The sequence below is a fragment of the Rhagoletis zephyria genome, unplaced genomic scaffold (genome assembly GCF_001687245.7).
Source record: "Rhagoletis zephyria isolate East Lansing unplaced genomic scaffold, Rhagoletis_zephyria_1.1 Rzeph_scaffold_00820, whole genome shotgun sequence".
NCBI lineage: Eukaryota > Metazoa > Arthropoda > Insecta > Diptera > Tephritidae > Rhagoletis > Rhagoletis zephyria.
This window is the reverse complement of record NW_016157904.1, coordinates 64,783-77,962: the sequence shown is the minus strand read 5'-3', so window position 1 is coordinate 77,962 and position 13,180 is coordinate 64,783. Positions and strand designations below refer to the sequence as shown.

At 40.8% G+C, this 13,180-nt stretch overlaps 1 protein-coding gene across 1 annotated transcript in view; it reads right to left on the bottom strand.

Annotated features, from left to right (window-relative positions):
* LOC108361703 (E3 ubiquitin-protein ligase hyd-like) overlaps window positions 1-6,052 on the bottom strand; it is a 113,584-nt gene extending 107,532 nt beyond the window's left edge. Inside the window, exon 1 of the mRNA XM_017614406.1 lies at window positions 5,856-6,052. Coding sequence (XP_017469895.1) covers window positions 5,856-5,917 — 62 coding nt within the window. The 5' untranslated portion in view covers window positions 5,918-6,052. The remainder of the gene's footprint in view (window positions 1-5,855) is intronic.
* Between the last annotated feature and the right edge of the window lie 7,128 nt (window positions 6,053-13,180).

Below are 13,180 nucleotides of genomic sequence, written 5' to 3'. Positions count from 1 at the left end.
ATCCCACAGAAGCTGCACGCTTCCTAGGGTTGCCGTTAGTGGAACTTGACGACAACGACTGAGATACCAACCGATCTGGGCGGGGTTGTTGTAGCCGCTACAACAACAACAACAACAACCTACAGTTTTACGCCGACTCCGAACGGCGATTGTATTTTTATGAGAAGTTGTTTTTCATGGCACAAATACACTCGGAGGTTTGCCATTGCCTGCCGAGGGACGACCGCTGTTAAGAAAAAACCTTTTTCTATATTTTTTTGCGATGTTGCTTTGACCAGGGCTTGAACCCAAGCGTTGCGGAGTGGAAGCGCGCACTGCTTACCACTACACCACAGCGGCCGACAAGGAAGGATTAGATTCGTGCGAATGGTATCTGTCGGACCGGAATAGGTCTGTTTCCGAGGGATCCCATTCTCATGATTCTAATGTTGTTGTTGTTGTAGCGGCTACTAAGCCCCGTTCGGGACGGTTCATCCATCATCATTGTCGTCTATTTCAGCTAGGGGGAGGCCCAGGAAGGGTGCTTCTTCCAGAGGGGCTGTCCATAGGGACAGGGGCGTTAGCTGAGTGGGATTCTCAGGGCATGTGAAGAGGGGCCGGGAGTCATGTGGCGACTCTCCACATGCCGGGCATTGGTTGGGCACATCCTTGTTTATTCTACTCAGGTAGCTGTTGAGCCTGCTGCAATAGCCAAGCGAAGTTGGGCTATTGTTGTGCGGGTCTCACGAGGCCTAGAACGGCATTCACAGGGCGGGAGTCTACATAACTTGAGACTGATTCCCTGTGAATGCCGTTGAGGGCCTGTCGGTAGGTAGTCGGGTCCAGAGGTTGTTTAATATACCTCTGGAGTTCGTCTGTCAGTTCGTAAAGATGCCTCCTGACGTGCCGCGGCGAGGGCTCTTCCGCGAGCAGTTGCCCGATGGGATGGCCACGTCTGTAGCTCCCAGCGAGGAACTGCTTACAGAGCATTATGTTATGCTCCTTTACCGGGAGCATCTGGGCCGCGTCGTGAAGGTGATGTAGAGGCGTCATCAGGAGGCATCCTGTCGCGGTTCGTAATGCAGTGTTTTGGCAGGTCTGCAGCTTCATCCACTGCGTCCTGCTAGTCCCTGGCGACCTAACGGGCGCTGCGTAGTTCAGAACCGGCCGGCCAATTGCCTTGTATGTTGCCAACAACGTTTCTTTATCTTTGCCCCAAGTGCTGCCGGCCAGCGACTTGAGGACATTGTTGCGGCTCTGTACTTTGTTGACAANCGTCCTGCTAGTCCCCGGCGACCATACGGGCGCTGCGTAGTTCAGAACCGGCCGGCCAATTGCCTTGTATGTTGCCAACAACGTTTCTTTATCTTTGCCCCAAGTGCTGCCGGCCAGCCGCTTGAGGACATTGTGGCGGCTCTGTACTTTGTTGACAATTGCGGTTGTATGCGCCGAGAAGGAGAGCAGACTGTCGAAGGTAACTCCGAGGATTTTCGGGTTATTCACCGTCGGTATTGTTACGTCATCGACGTGAATACCCAGTGGCAGTCTGACCTCCTTCGTCCAGGTGGTGAAAAGGGTTGCCGAGGATTTCGCAAGGCTCCTTGCAGTGAAGAAGCGAGAAAGTTCGGAGAGGTAACCATTTACTTTTGAGCACAAGTCATCAATTCCATTCCCAGACGCCATGATCGAACAANAACTTTTCAGCACAAGTAATCAATTCCATTCCCAGACGCCATGATCGAACAATCGTCAGCATATGAGACTATATTAACACCCTCTGGTGGCTGAGGAAGCTTTGATATGTAATAATTAAACAGAAGCGGGCTCAGGACACCACCCTGTGGTACCCCCTGTTTAATTTTACGTGGCTTGCTGGTTTTGTCTCTGAAGATTACTGACGAGTGTCGACCACTCAGGTAATTCGCCGACCACCGTTTGAGTACCTGTGGGAGTGAGGAGGCCTCTATGTCTTCTAGTAGCGTTGAATGACTGACAGTGTCGAACGCCTTCGACAGGTCCAACGCTACTAGAATAGTTCTCTCACAGGGGCGGTTTCGGTTTAGGCCACGAGTTATCTGAGAGTTTATGGCGTTAAGTGCTGTTGTTGTACTATGCACTTTACGGAACCCATGTTGATGCTTCGCTGGGGTCAGGTGGGTCGTGAAGTACGGGAGCAGCAGGGCCTGGAGTGTCTTCGCTACCGGGGAAAGGAGAGTTATCGGGCGATAATGAATCTAATCCTTCTCATTCGCTTGTTATGACAGTGCGAATGGGATTAGATCCGTGCGGATGGCATCCGTCGGATACCGTAATAGGCATGAATATCTCAGTTTTTGTCGTCAAATTCCACTAACGGCAGCACCAAGAAGCGTGGAGCCTTAATAGGGTCGGTCCGGACAAAAGCGTTAGGGTTGTCGGGTTTTCCGGGCATACGAAAAGATGTTACGAGTCATGGGGTGTATCTCCGTATGCCGGACACTCAATTGGTACATCTGCGTTTAGTCTGCTCAGGTATAAGTTTAACTTGCTTCTGTAGCCAAAGTGAAGTTGGACTATTGGGGTTCTAGTCTCCCGAGGCAGATGAAGCTCCGTCTCGTCAATGCCCGGTGGTTGTGCGACTAGAACGACATTCACAGGTCTGGAGTCTACATAACACGAGACTGACTACCTGAGAATGCCGTTCAGGTTCTGTCGATAAGCTGACGGGTCCAGAGGTTGTTTAGTGGACCTCTGGACTTCGTCCGTCAGTTCGTAGAGATGCCTCCTGACGTACCTGGACGAGGGCCCTTCTGCAAGCAGTTGCCTACGTCCAGGCGATACTTATACCCCTATTCTGCAACTGTTTCATATTCGGATTTTGCTACAAATCGTAGAAATGCTGCAATCCGAATCGTATTTTCCAACTTTCGAAATTCGTAACCAATTGTGTGTCGGAGGCGAAATAAAAGATGTAAATCGATGTGTGTTTGCAAGAAATATTGGTGGTGTTCATTTAAACAGATAAATTTGCATTTCGTATGTACGAATATTTTTATCCACTGCTTTATACAAACGAGAAAAAAAAGAATCTTTGTTGCCCCTTATCGAGAAATTTGTGTTTAGTTATTTGTACAACAATTTTCGGTTGTTGTGTCCAAACGCATAACCCGAATCCAAAAACTTTAACATACACGTGTAATCAAAGGATTCAAATTTTATTTAAGATGTTTAAAACTTCCTACCACTAGCTTATTTATATACTCGGTTTGCACTATGCACTTTTTTGCAAATTTCGACGTGGGTTCTGCGCAAAAATACTGTGGACGGCGTAGCCGGAGCGATATGCACAAGAAATGTTGTATACCTTTGACATGCGGAAGCCCCTCAACAAAGAAAGAAAAATTCTACTTACTAAGGGTTATAAACCCTAAGCGCGGCCGAAGGCAGAAGCAAGCGAAACAGGTGGTGGACCTAACAAAGTGCATGTTTTCAATGGCTTGGAAGAAGCTGTTATTGTATTAACTGGATTGAGAACCAGAGCTTCAGGCATAGGAGGAGTTCGGGCTTGTGGTTTAACAATTCAACCAGAAGCTGACATAGATGCGCCCATGGTTACTATGGCCGACATCTCCGCATACCTTTGTGAATCCATTGCCATAGCGCCCGCTTACTCTGCTGCTGTAATTGCAAATACATCAGAATCCATAATTTTCCTCAAAATATTTAGTTAACCAATTTTACAATAAACAAACACATGATGAGTGATTTTTTAATTCCTTTCCTCTTTGTTTTCCTTCATTCAGCTATCTTCGAAAATCCACTGATAGCTGGCATGCTGCCCATGTTTCCGCATGGTTTTCGTAGCGTAGCTACGAATTACGAAAATTCGGGTTCTAAAACAAGCGGGTTAAGCTCTTTTAGCACCTTCTAAAAGCTTAGACGGCAGCGTTGAACCGGATTAACTCGCACTTAATCCGGATCAACTGCAGTTAATTCCCAAGTTGATCCGATCAAAGCTGCCGCCTGTTTAAGCTTTAATATTACATTTACATTGAGCCCAAATGCGTCATTTGGGCGAGAAACCTCAAATGCGAGGCCAAATCACGCATTTCTCCATACAAATTCACATTTCCAGAATGACGCATTTCGACGCATTTACACAAAATCACGAGACAAATGCGTTCCAATTGCCGTACTATTTTATTGAACGCACTCAGAAACAAAAGTTCCACAAAAGCTTTGGTTTGTCTTTGACATTTGGAATTTTTCAAACACAAAACAAACACAACGAAATAAATAAATCTTTGAAATTTGTGTGTAAAAATTGTTAATTTATACAAGAGCTTTACACATTTTTAGTTTAATCAAAGAATAATTGCCTTTTTGTGTCCAAAAAGCGTTAACAATATAATAAATGTAGTGTTTGTTTACATACATTTTGTTTTTGTCTTCCCTTTTCATTTGATGAGAAGTCAAAGCAAATGCGGATCAAGCAGTGTAAACACCTTCAAATGACTGATTTCAAATCACGCATTTTGGTCCAATGTAAATGTAATATTAGTCTCTGTCCATGCCTGATTATAACCTTTACTAAGTAGAATTATCCTTTCCGTGTTGCCGAAGAACACGTTTTTTTGAAATACTCCGATTAGCGAGGACTGAACACAATATGTATGTTTTATTTCAAATAAAAGCTTGACTCATGTTTTTAAAGAAAAAATTTGGTATCTAAAATTTTTGGTACTACTTTTTACGTAAATTGGATTTTTGCTAAATCTTTAAAAGATATTTATAACATTTATATACCTATCTAATTAAAGCGACTCATATTTTCTTCTGAATGACATAAAAATTTCTATAATCCGTTTTCGAGATATTGGGATTTGAAAAAAGCGCTGCGTTTGACCATTGACCTTTCGTTCCCACGACAGTCGGGTCTACGTAACCGGAACGACCCAGATTTATATCTGGCCAAGGACTGTCACTCCAGCAACACTCCCCAAAAAGTCTTTGGGGAATTTGTATGCTGCTACAACAACAACAACAACCATTGACCTTTCGTAACTACCGTTGTTGTCATTTCCGCCACAAAAAAAATATACCGTTATACTTGTCTCAAAAACCTCTATCCACGTCCATACTTGTTTTTTAGTTTTTGCAACGTTCTAAGACTTTTATTAGAAATAGTATACATACGGGGAAACTTTCTTCACAGCCGATCATTGTGAGCGTGGTAAGCGGAGTGGGAGAAGGCGTGGCAGCTCCCATACCCCATTCTAAGGAGGGCATGAACTGCCAAATGCCTATGCCCCTAGGGTTCCCCAGCGAGGCTTTACAAAAATGGGCAAAAATAGCAATTTTTACTTTCGCTTTCGCTTGTTTCGAGTTGATGACTTGCACCTATCCGTGTTGCTGAAAAAGAGGGGGCCGCCAAGAATATATATCATTTCTTGTGCATAAAGGCGTAGCCCCAAGCTCCAGAGGCTTCTATTGAATAAGTTGATTCTGTGATATCAACGAAAGAATGAGTACCTACAATATCTTTTACAAAATAACATAAGACTTTGCGAACGATTGGTCAGATTAAAAAACTTGCAAAATCAATGGCCTTTCGAAAAAGGCGAAGACCCCAGGCTTCCAAGGCTTCTATTGAAAAAGTTTATTCTGCGACGTCAACGGAAGTACCTTGAGTACGGCAACTTTTGGAATATCTTTTACAAAATAACTTAAACTGCAAACGATTGGTATTTTTAAAAAAGTGGCAAATCAATGGCCTTTATTTCTTACTTATTCGAAAAATTAAAATAAATTTGAACCATTTAACTATCAGCCGCTGTGTGAAAGCGAATAGTCTCAACTTTATGTGCTTGTAAATATACATGTTTACCAAAATTTACCTTTCTATGAACTGCTCATCAGTTCCCGTTGCAGGTTGTATTAAAAATTGCAAATAAGGCATTATTTATATAGTTATCTCAACTCCACAAATAACTATTATACCAACTTTCACACAATTTTTGTTTAGCATTTCCTCTACCAGGAAATGTATGAACATATGCAACAATAGGGATGAAACAATACAAGTAAATGCCTTTAGATACTCGATTCTTACCATGTAAGTTGATGTCTCCATTACCGCAGAACTCACAGGCAAACACCGATGGCCTACCATTTGTGATTTTGACGAGCAATGTGATTGCAAGTTTTTAGTTGTGGGCATTTTGATGTCTTGAAATAAGCATTTGCCGCATGACGCCACAAGACAACATTCTCTCAATGTCGGTGTTTTAAAAACATTTAAATCTTTTAAAAACTTGCTGAATAATTTCCTAAAACGTAATCATAAATAATCCAATGAGGAACAGACTTTTATTTTGATTTAATATTAAAATTTCATCGATGTTAATTAAAATATGGCTGTCAAACTATCGAATTGCCTGCAATTTTGTATTTAATATTTAATATTTACATTTTAAATCTAAAATCTAATTATAAGAATGTTAAATCTTTGTTGCAATATAAGTCTAGCAGACTGTAAAAAATATATAAATAAATAAATAAATAGATGTCAAGCAATAAGCGCTTGGGGGCGGGGGGTATTTTGATTCTAAGAGTGAAGACCTCAACCCGCGCACTCTTATACTTTTTAAATAATTTGTTGTGAAAGCTGCGAAATTCACAAAATATGTTCATGCAAATTGCATTCTTTTTATCATCCAAAAGTGCGTGAAGTAGATAAATGTGACTTAATTCTGAACACTTTTAATGCACGTGACCATTTTCTTTTAAGTAGTATGGTATTTTTGTTAAGTTAACACGNTCTAGCAGACTGTAAAAAATATATAAATAAATAAATAAATAGATGTCAAGCAATAAGCGCTTGGGGGCGGGGGTATTTTGATTCTAAGAGTGAAGACCTCAACCCGCGCACTCTTATACTTTTTAAATAATTTGTTGTGAAAGCTGCGAAATTCACCAAATATGTTCATGCAAATTGCATTCTTTTTATCATCCAAAAGTGCGTGAAGTAGATAAATGTGACTTAATTCTGAACACTTTTAATGCACGTGACCATTTTCTTTTAAGTAGTATGGTATTTTTGTTAAGTTAACACGATAAATCATTTATAAAAGTAGTGAAGTAGTAAACATACTAGAGTTTCAACTGAACACCAAAGTTGGTGCTGCCAGACGATTTTAATAATGTTTAAATAGCGTCGCAGGCGAAAATTTTCCCTTTTTTCACCTTTTTATTGATTTTTTCTTAAATAGCGCCGCGGGCGAAATTTCGGAATAAAATATCGTACGATTTTTTATTCCAAATTTTCCCATTTTTAAGGTTTTTTGATTTTTTTACCCTTATGTTGTGGAGATCATTATGAAATATAAGTTGCGTATTTTACTGTCCTTACTTTTCCAACATCTGGTAGCACTTTTTTTTCGGGTAATATATCCATTTTGATTTGTTTGCTTTTTTACTTTGTTGTAGAAAAGTAGTGAAATGATTAAACGCGTTTTATATTGTTAAATAATAAAATAAAATACTTTTAATGCACACAAATCACATGTGAACACTGAAAAGATCATGCATTTATGCAGGTACGAGTGGTAGCTGCACTTTTTATATGAAAATTTGCTAGTGGAAGTGCAAACAATTTATTGCGTACTTTTCTACTACCATTTTCGCAACAAGGGATTGCATTCTTCCCCTTTCCCTGTCCTTCGTAAATGCAACCTTTTGTAAGGGAGTATCAAACCGCGCTGTCAATAGTTATCTAATCTTGTATTGTTGAATCATGACAAGGTGGTATCAGTTGTGACAGCTGGATTTGACACTCCCTTAGCTCAGTAGAATATAAAGAAACACGGGAACAAATTAATCCCCATTTGGTGGAAATATATAAAATTTCATATTTTATTAAGTTTGTTTTTTTAATAGTATATTGGTAATGAAATGAAATAAAATAAGATAAAATACCTTTTTGAGGAAATAAGATGTGTATACAGAGGAAAAATAAAAAAAAATTCAACTATATTCTTAGGCAAAGAATTTTTAAAGAAGTAACACTGTTTCACCTAAGGCAGTGGGCTCTGACACACGGTCAGTAATTATCGCGATATTTCGATCGCGATCCATATTGATGGATCGCGCACTAATGCTACATGTTCAATATTTATCGCGTCAGTATTTGCATAATTTTTGTGCTGAATGCTTTTTATGACGCAATAAAATATTTTTATTTTGTACGTATAATTTACAGATAATGCACTCCACAATTATTTTAAAATTTCCAATGTTAAATAAAATTTGGTGTGAAAGATTTTAAGGCCCGAGAGCGAAGGCAGAGGGGACGTTCGAGTAAAAGATGTATTGGCGAAATTATGGATCGCGTTTTGAAAGTGCTACACGTTCAATACTTATTTCAAATTTGCTTTATTTCACTTTTAAATGGGAAATAATACCAAAATCTGAGTTTTGCTTTACTTCCAACAAAGGTTGGAAATAAAACAAATTTTGCTTTATTTCCCACTGCTTATTTATACTATTTGTAAAAAAAACAGTTTACTGACATAAGGAAAAAGAACTTTGTTTATTCCAAAAATACAATTAAACCAAGGCACATTGAACATGTAATATCAGTATAGCAGCTGATTTGATTTTTTTTCAAATTATTTGTTCTCGAAAATATTAAATATTTTTAATTTGTTCTCACAAAAACTCTAAATTGTTAAAATTTATTTGCAGGTGAAACATTTTCCATACAAAACCAGCGATTAAATAGCAGCTTTTGGAACGCTCGCCCAATTCAGCAGCACAACCGCTGATTACTGGGCCTGGCACAGGATGGATCAATGCTTCGAGAAGCGAACCAATTTACTAAGAAAGAAAGTTGCAACAATTTTCATTTTTTCAAGTTAAATTTTTTATTTTTTTAGTATTTCGCATGGCTCGATTTGATGTAAAAGAAAAAAATCAGAACAGTTTTTGGCACCTTCGATACCCGAAGCAACAACAAAATACAGGCAAACAGGCATCTAAACATTGAAGAACACGCGTTAAATGAATTTAGACAGAAATGTATTAGTTATTATGTGTGTGTCATAGAGGGAATAAGAAAACGTTTCTCTGGAAAATATGAAGAAATTTTAAAGCATTGCCAATCTATTGATGTCAAAATACAAAAGGCCAAATATCAATTTAAGGCCGTGATTAGCGAGGATGATTTAATAACAATTGACAATGAATTTCGGTCAATAAGGAATATTGATAGTGACATTCAAGAAACCACTGACTTTTGGTCTGTTATATTTAATATGATGCGAAATTACGGAGAACGGTGTTTTCCTATAATGTATAAACTGATTAAATATATTTTTACTCCTTCTGCTTCCGCGGAAAGACTATTTTCCAAGTCAATTTAAATTAAAAAAAACATTGAGAAATCGGCGGAGAATCGGTAGAAAGTGCACTTTTTGAGAACTGAATTATTTCTTTTGGTTTGTTACTTTTATTTTATACATAGATAGATAGATAGATAGTTAGGTGTAGCACTGTGACCGGTAGGTCTATTGTGCCTTTAGCTCATCAAAACACCTCGACCAGCCCCAGAGACTTTAAAAATTTCATAATACCCAGTGGGAAAAAGTAATGTATAATAATCGAAAAGATAATCGGTAAAACAGTCGTTTTCACTTTCGAAAATGCATTATTTTTCCTACGTTGATGTCCTAGGAAAAGTGGGGCATTCATTTCTTCATTACCAGTAGTGCAAGAATGAATGTGATTTAATATGAAATTTTTGCGAGTTTTTGGATACATTAGAATTCTGATTACATATTAAACCGTAATAGAATCTACAACTCATTAGAAATACATTATATTATTTATCACGCATGTAATGCATTACCACTTTTCCCACTGGGTAGATCCCTGGAATAGTGAGTGTATGTGCTCCGCTCTTGGCCACAGGTGCCCTATGCTCCTATTCCTCCTGCGTGCAACGGCCTCACACTCCTTAAGAAGGAATGGAGTCTCCTTGGCCGCATCGCAAAAGACACAGGTCGCTGGACCAGATTCCTAGTTTATATAAGCCCTCTAAGCCTGCAATGGCCTCCTTGGGGAGATCCATGAGAAACCTATATCTTATCAGATTGTTTCCACCTAGTATGCTTTGTGCCTGACGTAGACCCATGGTGTTACGCCAGTGCAGTTCCTTCAATTTGGTATTTTCCTTTCTGAGCATTTCCTTTATAGTGTTGGGTCCCGCTGCAAGTAAGGGCTCAGGTCCTATCGGGGTCGAGGCAGCGGTCTTTCTGGCCAGATGACCAGCTTACTCATTACCTACGAACCCCTGTGCCCTGGTACCCACATCAGTTGAATCTCATTAACCTCTGCCAGAGCATTAAGCCTCTCTACATACTCCAGTACCAAGGAGGACTTGATCTCGAATGATGAGAGGGTCATAAGTGCCGCCTGACTATCGCTTAATATAACTGTCCTTTCATTCCCATACTTTCTACGAATGTTGATCTCAGCACACAGACTAATTGCGTAAACCTCCGCTTGAAAGATGCTAGGGAAGGTTCCCAAGGGCACCGAAAGCTGCAGCCTGGGGCCGTACACGCCAGCTCCCATTACTCCAGGTGTTTTATAGCCATCAGTGTACCACTGTAGTGTGCTCGCCTGTATGTGACTCTCCATAATAGAAGTACCAGGTGCCAGGTCGCCTTGTTGTAAGTGTAGATCTTGAAGTTTCTTTTGAAAACCACCTCTTTGTTAATATTGTCCCTGGGGAACAAAGATAGGGGAAGCTGGGTGCCTATCTTTTCCCTGTTCCTAGATGATAACACCTTGCCTTTACCAAATCCCTCCCTCGCAAAATTGAGGAGGGTTCGCTTTGCAGCCGGTTCTACTGAAATATGCAGTGGCTCGATTTCCTGCATAACCTCCAGCGCCGCCGTCGGACATATGCGACTCACCGTTTCCAGGGTAGTTCTGGAACTCTAAGCCACCGCACCGTAGGTCACTATCGGTCTCACTATAATGGTGTATATCCCTGAGGATTGTCTGAGAGAACCCCCAGGATTTTCCCGCTAGACGCTTACACACCATCATCGCTCTCGTAGCCTAGAGGTGACTGCATCAACGTAGGCTCTGCAGGGAAGCTTGGGAGTCCAGGGCAAGCCCCAGATACTTTACCTCTGGAAACATTGATTACGACCCCATCTAAGGCCAAGTTCCTCATCCCCTGGAAATTTCGTTTCTTGGTGAAGGGGACTATAGCTGTTTGGAAGGGTTGATATTTAAACCTACGTCTGCGCACCACCTGTTTGCTTGGTTAATTCCTCTTTGGACGATGTCGCAGAGAGTACTTACGAACTCCCTCTAGCGATAACCACTATGTCGTCCGCGTACCCTTGGCATCGGACACCCTCATTAGTAAGTATCTGTAGGAGTTCGTCCCCAACTAAAGTCCACAAGAGAGCAGATAATACCCCCATCCCCCCGTTACGGGCACCCCTTTGTCGTCTGTATCTGAACGGCGCTATCGCCGACTACAGTTTCAGCAATCCTGATCTTCAGTAACCTTGCTATCCATCTGCGAATGGTTGGCTGAACATTATTTTTCTCGAGAGCTCTGTCGACTCCAAGATGGGAGGCGTTGTCGAAGGCCCCCTTGATGTCAAGAAAGGCACAGAGCACTACCTCATCACACTCAAAGGCCCCATGTATTTCTTCCCTTAGAGCGTACAGCGCGGAGTCCGTAGAACTACCCTGAGTGTTCAACCTGATTTCGTGGTCGATAATTTTCTCCATTGCCTTTAACAGACTTACCTACCTTCGGGATAAAGATAACCCTGGCCCTCTGCCACACTTTCAAAAATTGGCCAGTGCTACACTGTCCCTCATAATATCCACAAGATGTGGAAGTAAGATCTCCACGCCCTGCTCCAGAAACACTAGACAGACGCCATCCACCCCCGGGGCCTTTTACCGTTTCCCCGGAGGTAGGAATGGCGTCCGGAAAGTGGACCGACCGCAGGGCGATAGTCCTTTCCTGTTCAGTACCTAAAAAAATTCCATTAGTTAGCCTAATAGCCAACCTGGTGCCTGCGTTGTCCCTCGCTAAAGCTGTATAAGCTTAGAAGCTGCAGGAGTGGATGCGATCTGCGTGGATGGTCCTGAAGCTACTACGCTTGGCCTTTCTAATCTCCTTACTGTATTTTGTCAGACTGACTTAGTATTCCTCCCAGTTCTCGGTGCGCTTTGCCCTATTGAAAAGTCTGCGCACCACCTTCCTAAGAACCGAGAGTTCCCGTGACCGTTAGGGAGGCTGAGAGTTCACCTTAGGCTTCGACACGGGACAGCTGGAAATAAAGGCATCCGAAATAGTGCCGTTCGGCCTGTTGACCCTGTCCTCTAACTCAATACAATCTACCTGGTCCTGGTTAAGTTCAACCTAAGTACCTCTTCGTATTTGGCCCAGTTTGTTTTCCTGAGGTTTCTCTTGGGGTAATCTGTCTGAACTTCAGCTCCCAGCAGCGTTGCCACTAACCATTTTTCCCCCTTCCAATTTTCGTCCCAAATCCGACCAAAAATCTTTGCAACCTACCAAATAAATTTCAATTACAAAAAAGCATTCTGAAAGCATACAATTCATTTATTTAAGATTAAATATTTCGAATAAAAAACATTTACGTTTATGTACTTAGTACATTTTAAAACAAACAAGAAATAAATAAATGCAGATACAGTCTTAGGCACAGAGATGAGATAATTTAACGGCTGACCACACATAGCGCGGGTAATTTTTGCATAACATTATGCTATTGATACTGCCAATCTTAAGTTTATTTCATAGTTTAGTTTTTATAAAAGAAAGCGTTGAAAATTTGCATTTGCAGAGCTATGTGGTAATGGAATTACCATTTTTAATAGAATAAAATTTTTCCCAAAACATATCAATGTCAAGATCGCTGGAAATATCATGGTGCATTTACATGGTATGAAGCCATACGAACTGTTGATATGCTAAAATAGAGGGGCTACATGTTCCAATGAGGAATTCAATGATTTCGAGTGGGATGCATATAATAAATTTGTTCATATAAAAATTATGGGCAGATACTGTAAATATACTGATGTGATACTGTTGAGCATATGAAATTATAGCATGCTGGATTTTCATACATCTTCCCATGAGAAGTTTTGCAGAGATACG